We start from the raw sequence: 7629 nt of genomic DNA, 5'->3' as shown, positions 1-7629 counted from the left end.
TCCGTTTATCCCATATTTACTATTGACACCCATCAGCATGTGGTTTGGGGTGAATGTGTAAAAGCAAAGTAAGAAAATATCAATTTCTAAGCTTGCTTTTATCGCTCATCGAAGGAAGGAAAGGAAAGGTGGCATAAGAACTCAGTAGATAAAAATTTTTCGATAATGCAGCGTATGGTTGTCAGAAAGTAATCAAACAATAATTCTGTTGACCAGAACTGGGCGTTACATATCAGTTGACCAAAGCAGGGCCATGGTGGCGGCGAGCGCTACAGCAGGTCTGTTCGGTCCGTCCTAAAAAACTTAAAATTCACATTCTGTACCGCCGCTTGCGTTGTTCTCTCTTCTTCGAACATAGCCGAATTCAAGGGCATGCAGCTCAAGGTTCCCTATGTTTTTAAGGAAATACGGAAAACTTCGTGCTGACATTTATCTCTCTCGTCGGTGTAAACGCAGGAACATATACTGAAGTGAGGGCCACGTCGAGTAAGTTATGGACGAAGGTTAATGCTTTGACCAAAAATGGCAGCAAGGACGAAGCTGCAAGACCAAATCAAGAAAAGTTTTTGTCTTTTTTGGAGTCTGTGTGGGCAGATGTGTTTTGCATTCCTAATTAACTGCCATAGGTTTAACTCCCAAGAATAAATAATAAGCCTTTTGGTACGTCCTTTTTTAAGGTTCAATGTAATTGAAGTTAACTACGTTTCTATTAACTCCGAAAACCATGGCAAACAAAGTTCATGCAATGCTCACATTTTAGTTATAAATAGAGCATCTGCGTTTGATATATTGTCGCTTCTAAATTAAATGCCAGCATGGTTGCAAACAAAAACTCAAATCGAAATCGAGAGCTAGTTCAATGGTTTTAATGGAAGGCTCCTCTTAATGTTTCGATTCTACATCTTACTTGAGATTATTATGAATAGAACTATCAGAATACTCTATATCGCAAATTTGATCGTCAGCACCGGGTAAGAAATATGATTCGTTGCATTACAAAAACATGATTCAGATATACACGAAATGCCAACTTCCCTATAGCGCTTCCCCTATTTAGATCTCTTCCTGCGTCCTCGATATCTAGTGTTTCGAAAGACGAAAGCCTAGTTAACGAGTTTTTATGTTTTGTTGAGCTTGTTGCCTTTCAGCATCACTTGGAAAGACGATAAAGAAATAGGAGGGGCCAAAACGTGGAACATTTTTTGCGAACGTGCCTACGAACCAGCTTTCAGCATTCGATTTGACGCGATGCCAAAAAAAAAATCAGTCGATTTCAAACCGCTAACTGCGAGGAAATTAAGTGATTAAATGAAATCGTTGTCATTGGACTGCGGTGGTGACGTCCACAAAAGTGTGGATCTGAAGAATTTATTGCAATAATCTTGAATCTGACGATAAATTGTGTAGACACACAAAAAAAAATTTAAAACAAGAAATTTTCAAATTTTTTTTGGATGCATAGCACAAATCCGCGTAAGTTTTCGCTGCTACGCTCAACGATAGGTCAACATATAAAAATGTCTATGATTTCCAATTGGTAAAGTTCGTATTTGCTAATGCAAGATGGCAACGGAACGAATTGCACGAGTTGACTAATTACAGTAAGGATTTTTACTTTTTCAATCTTGCCCTTATTAAAAGAAAGTCAAGTGCCACCGAACACTGTCAAATGTAAAGTTCAAACGATGTCGCAATAAAATAAAATCCCAATTGCGCTGAAATGTCTCTGTTAATTGCATCGAAATGATTGGTTTTTTCTAGAAAAGGAAGCAGCCTTAGCCTCAAATGTGTCTATGTTTTTTATGCATCGCGCGGTTTTACTGTATAATAATCGTTCGAAATACGAATGTATGGGCTATGCCCTGTCGAACGACAACTGCGCTGGAAATAGAGATTATGCATTTCAACGTATAAAGATTGCTTTGCTGTAAGGGCGAAGTTAATGCGGACTTATATAATGGAGAGAACAGGTACAGTATGTGATGATGATCATGATCATGATGAACCGGGCTTACCAAGAAAACGTTGTATGCCATTTCAAAAAGTTCGTGCAAACTCTAGCAGATTTTAAGGAACGGACACGTTAAATTCAACAGGCCTTAACTAATCTTGGCTTCGATCGAAGCAGCGAAAATCAAAATTATCATCGACTGCAAAGAACAGATAGTCATATGCCATTGGAACGAATATTGCGAACACGCCGTTTCAGACACAGTGCAGATTCCTGCCTGTTCCAGATCAAAAATTGCCTTTAATTCGTGCATTCAATGTAGTTGAAAAGAAAATTTTAAATGACGTGATACAACAATGTCATTGCCAATGTAGAAATGTGTATTTCAGATAAGAAAATTTATGATATATTGAAAATGTCTGGGGAAATGCTAATTGAAATTTGGGCATTTAACGTTCGTGCGGACAATTAACTAACTTTACTTTGTCCTACAACTCGGAAACGGCAAGAAACGGTTAATATTTCAGAAAACCGTTGTCCCTTTTTCGAACACATATTTCTTTGGAACATTTTATGAAAACTTCAGTAGTTTTTAGTTTTGTCGACTTCTTTTGGATATTGTAGTAGGGATTTACCTGGTGCTGCCTTGCTTCTGCCTCTTCCCCATTTGATTTCGAATACAACGATCGCAGCAACTTTCCAGCAGACAACCATCCGGTATACATGCTTGCTTAACACAACGATTTTATATTCAAACATCGAGATATTGTAGCTCTGTGGGGCCTAGATTCCATCCCTAGAAAACCTTAATTAGAGAAAATATTTTGAACATTTTTCAAGCAATTATATACGTGTTTCAAAATAATGCCAGACGGAATTTCAAAGGATGAAGTCAAAGGTAACTTTTCAATGTGCATTTGGTGGTCTCAGTTACTTAGCGATTAGGAAAAAACGAACCTGAAAATTAAAAAAAAAATTTATTTTCCCTTTGAAAAGTGTTAGATTTACAACCCGGATTCGAGAGGCTATACAATCAGAAAATAGCCGTGATTCGGAGGCTATTTGTAATTTAAACAAAACAAAAATTTACATTTCAAACTTCGAAGACAGCTTACAGTAAAGGAAATCTCGAAAATGCCGTAGTTATTTACGGTCGGTTTTAGAATCAATACAAAATTCTCTGATAGAAAAACAAATTTAGTTGGCAATTAGAATTTGCGTCGAGGGTATCTTAACTTTAATTACTGGCGACAAAAGCTGAACAACCTTAATTAATTTCATTCTTAGTTTCTGTTGGGACCGAATTATCAATTTGGAAGTTGCAAACTAGGGCCTTTATTACTGTGCTAGAGTTAAGAAATTCTTTGAAATGTATTATTTTGTATGTAGGCTATAATATGTATTCTGCCGTCGGAGAGTAACTAATGTAACGATATTGTTGCTGATGTAGATAGTGTTATTTTATGGCAAAACGAACAACTTAATATTATCTCGCGAAATGCATATTAAAAAAAGGCATCATTTCTACTATCCGCAACCAAAGTGCACAATCCATGCATATACTGAATGTGAGAAAAGATTGAGAAGGTCGCGAAATTTTTAGCTCTAATTGTATGCACAAACTAAAAAGGAGTTCATTTTGGTAGGTTAGGTTACCAAAGGAAATGGTGGCTTGCAACAGGAAACTAATCTACAACTGAATGCATACATGCCGTTAAGGTATTATGCATACAAACATATGCCACCTATCCTATAACAGTACCTTATCGAGGAGTGTTCAGAATTATTATTTTTTGTTTTGTTTTTGTACTTAAATTGTTGTGACGAGTAATTCGATATAAAAGAAAAATCGCTCCATAGACGCAATGTAAAAGGTGGGGAATGAGTAAAATGTAAATTTTTTCGACAGGATACATAGATATTATGTATTTCATGCTATTTTATATGAGGTCTGTTTCCAGAAACGCAACTAGTGGGTGGTCAGGGAAAGTAGAAGATTGAAGTAGAAGGGTACCATTCTTATATTGTTATCTTTTGAATAAAGTTTTTTCTATGCTAGTGTAAAAGGTTTGACTCCACCCTCTTTGGGAAGGTGGACTTCTTACCAAATTAATAAAAAAATTAAAAAGGGAAGTGAAGGCGTTTTGTCAACAATGCCGATATATTTTGGGGTAAGTCTAAGGTTGATATAATTAAAAAATTAACGACTAACATACCAAATTAGGAGATGAGACAAAAAGAGAAGTAGAGAAAAGTGGAAATAGCAAGAAAACTCCATTGAGAACGTAGAAGAAAGGAGCACTAGATTTGAGGTGATTACGCTAAGAAGGCAACTGATAGACTGGGAGCAACTGATTGATTTCGAAACAGCTACTTGATTACCTTTTTCCGATTTTTAGATTTACGCAGAAACTTCGCATTTCCTGGATTGATGCGTCGTGGCTGTGGGTCATCACTGCGTCACATTCGCGAATCATTCCAAATTCAGGGAAACGGACGATGCGATAATTTGAGATGCCCTAGTCATCATTTGTCACAGAACTATATTGCAGATGTTTAATCATGAATTAAAGTTGACAGTTTGTAGTTAGTTGATCTCGTTACATTAAAGAATGAGTAAATGGAACAAAAATCAGAAAGTGAAAAATATAGTAGTGCAAATAGGAAAACCCCGTTCCTGCCGTTCACTCTTCTATATTCATAAAGCCTCCTACTCCGCACCACGTCCATTGTGTCTTAATCATGAACAGATGCAGATTATCAGAGAAACAAAGTTCTGTTGATTATGGTAATGTATAGTCATCAGCCTATTGTAGAACCACCAACTCACGCATTGAAAAATGTGCATCCCTTTCCTATTTTTGGAATTTGAACTTTGTATTCAATACCCAAGTAAATCGCGTAGAAGTCGGGGCAAACGAAACAGAAAGCGGTGCAATCGGGGTTTGAAATCGGGTTTTTGTACCCGGTTTATTTTTTTCAGGCATTAGCTTGGACTACGAAACAATCCAATTGCTTACGGACAGGAAACGCCCCGAAACCCAAAAGAATGCATGATCCACGAACCAATCGATAAGCTAAAAAGCTACCCGATGGACAAGGGGCGAACCCTACCCGTTTATCGAATTGATTTAAATTAGCGAAAGTTTCAAGTCGACGAACTTCTATGAAAGTTGGAGCCTTAAAACAATGTTACAAATTTACAACAGTTATAGTTCCGAAACGACGAAGAAGAAAAAACAAACAAACAGATATTTATGAAGGAAAAAAACTATCCTGGCCATGTTGCATAAAGTAAGCCGCGGTTCCCGCCACTAAGCTTTGTTATTCTCCAACGTTGTTTTCCTCTCTCAAGCAGCTGCAACTCTCACTGTTCTCTTACCAGTGACTAATTTTCTTCTGTAGGTTCTGTAGTTGAATTTGAATGTTTATGGACATTGAAGGTGTGGACATACTCCTTAAGCTTGCACGAAATGGAAATAGACGTTAAAGAAAACTCCCTGTCAGTCGATCCAACGAAAATTAGTGGGAAGAAAGACAATATGCCATGGTAATCAAAATTAATAAGATAAGAAAAGTTGGCTAGTGTTTTGTTAAATTGGCATGACTAAAGCCAATTAAAGGGTTCAGGATGAACCAAAGAGTTTTTGTGGCTTTATTTTTATTTCTATATTTATATTACTACAGTAAATTTATTTTTGTAACAGGGTAGAAAAGTATCGCCCAGTAACTTTCAAAGAAATTGTTGGCAATGAAGATGCAGTTGGCAGATTGGAAGTTTTTGCAAGAGAAGGGAATACTCCGAATATCATAATTGCTGTATGAGCGATGAGCTAGCATTTTTTATCTAATCTATAACTAGGCAAATGTTGACTTAATAGGGGCCTCCTGGTGTGGGGAAAACAACCACAATTCTTTGCCTAGCTCGCACCCTGCTTGGTATTTTATTTTCTAAAATACTTTCATTGTTTTTTTCGTAATGTTTGTTGTCTCCTCCAGGACAAAACTACAAAGATGCTGTATTAGAACTTAATGCATCAAATGAAAGAGGAATTGATATTGTGAGGAACAAAATCAAAATGTTTGCCCAACAAAAAGTTACTTTACCAAAAGGCAGACAAAAAATAATTATATTGGATGAAGCAGACAGGTTCACATTCATACGTATAATGTTTGTTAGTAAAATGTAATCACACTTTTTTTTCCTTTCTTTTTTTTTTTTTTTTTATCTTTAAAAATGAAAGCATGACTGAAGGTGCCCAACAGGCTCTCCGACGTAAAAATAAAACTCATAAGTATAACTTTAATAGGAAAAAAACTTCTAATACCTTCATAACAATATAGGTACCATGGAACTGTATAGTAAAACAACGCGGTTTGCATTGGCCTGTAATACTAGTGATAAAATTATAGAGCCGATTCAGGTACTAACTAACAATTAATTGCGTTGCACATCACTTTGGAAGTGTACAGGAAAAATCCACGTTATATTATATGTTATATGTAGAGTCGATGCGCCATGATTAGATATGGAAAATTAAGTGATGCGCAAATTCTTGCGAAGATGATAGAAGTTTGTCAACTAGAACATGTCAGTCACACCGATGATGGACTAGAAGCAATTGTCTTTACGGCACAAGGGGACTTACGACAGGTATGTTTGGAAACCAGGAAATTTTACATTGCTCTTCCTCTTCTTTTGCATTCATTATTAAACAAAAATAATACCAAAAATGCCAGGCATTAAACAATCTGCAGGCAACAGTACAAGGCTTTGGTCACGTAAACAGTGAAAATGTTTTTAAGGTGAAAAATTGACTTTTATTGTAAATTTGTGAATCAGGTATCCTATAGTTTCTGTTTCGTTAGGTATGCGATGAACCTCATCCCATGTTAATCAAAGACATGATTGACCACTGCGTAAAAGGAAATATCGACGATGCCTATACGGTATACCAGTTATGGTGTCGATTAACATAAAAGTTTCATTGTTCAGTGATTGATGCAGATTATGGCGCATTTGTACGAATTGGGATATGCAGCTGAAGACATCATATCCAGCGTGTTTCGAGTGTGCCGAAATCACACCCTTCCAGAATACATTATGCTTGAGTTTATCCAGGTACGTATAGCCATTGGACACGCATAACTCGGTTTAATTACAACAATCCTTTGTATTTTCCATGTGCACTATAGGAAATAGGGTTAACGCACATGAAAATAGCTCAAGGGCTGGGTTCGTTACTGCAAATGTCTGGCTTGCTTGCGCGATTGTGCAAGCGAGTGATCGCCCCTGAAAAGTTTTCCATGTGAGCCTCCTGTTCAAAACAAATAAAGTAAAACTTTTTGTGAAAAAAAAAATAAAAACAGAAAAAACAGCCCACATCACTTTCTCAGCCTGTAAAGTTTTGTTGAATCAACTATTACAGAATTCCCCTTAAAAATAAAACTCGGAATCCTTAAAAGTCGGAATGAAAAAATGACTTTTCCCCTCATATCGAATACACTCGTTTTCGTGTATAGTTTACCCTATATCAACAAGTAACAATCTCGCGATCTTAGATAGCAAGAAAAAGTAAGTAATTAGCATTCCACATCAAAGCCCGCTTTATTGGTTACATGCAAATCCAACCTGTGGTAGTTCGATGACGGAGCTAAAGTAAAAACTTCCCAAAGCG

At 36.6% G+C, this 7629-nt stretch overlaps 1 protein-coding gene across 1 annotated transcript; it reads left to right on the top strand.

Annotated features, from left to right (window-relative positions):
- Nucleotides 1-5325: 5325 nt before the first annotated feature.
- On the top strand, nucleotides 5326-7334 carry LOC130702725 (replication factor C subunit 2-like). Its single transcript, XM_057524340.2, has 11 exons — nucleotides 5326-5501; nucleotides 5659-5770; nucleotides 5833-5890; nucleotides 5951-6101; nucleotides 6196-6227; nucleotides 6296-6375; nucleotides 6459-6605; nucleotides 6692-6757; nucleotides 6821-6901; nucleotides 6960-7073; nucleotides 7148-7334. The coding sequence occupies exons 1-11, from the start codon at nucleotides 5425-5427 to the stop codon at nucleotides 7262-7264; spliced, it is 1035 nt and encodes a 344-aa protein (XP_057380323.1). The 5' UTR covers nucleotides 5326-5424; the 3' UTR covers nucleotides 7265-7334.
- Nucleotides 7335-7629: the final 295 nt, after the last annotated feature.

Source organism: Daphnia carinata, chromosome 1 (assembly GCF_022539665.2).
Source record: "Daphnia carinata strain CSIRO-1 chromosome 1, CSIRO_AGI_Dcar_HiC_V3, whole genome shotgun sequence".
Taxonomy (NCBI): Eukaryota; Metazoa; Arthropoda; class Branchiopoda; order Diplostraca; family Daphniidae; genus Daphnia; species Daphnia carinata.
This window is presented reverse-complemented; position numbering and strand designations above follow the sequence as displayed.

Coding starts and splice junctions, on each gene's coding strand:
- LOC130702725 (XM_057524340.2), top strand. CDS start 5,425: ATGGAAATAGACGTTAAAGAAAACTCCCTGTCAGTCGATCCAACGAAA. Junction 5,502..5,658: donor AAGAAAGACAATATGCCATG/GTAATCAAAATT, acceptor TTTTTGTAACAG/GGTAGAAAAGTATCGCCCAG. Junction 6,228..6,295: donor TGCCCAACAGGCTCTCCGAC/GTAAAAATAAAA, acceptor ATAACAATATAG/GTACCATGGAACTGTATAGT.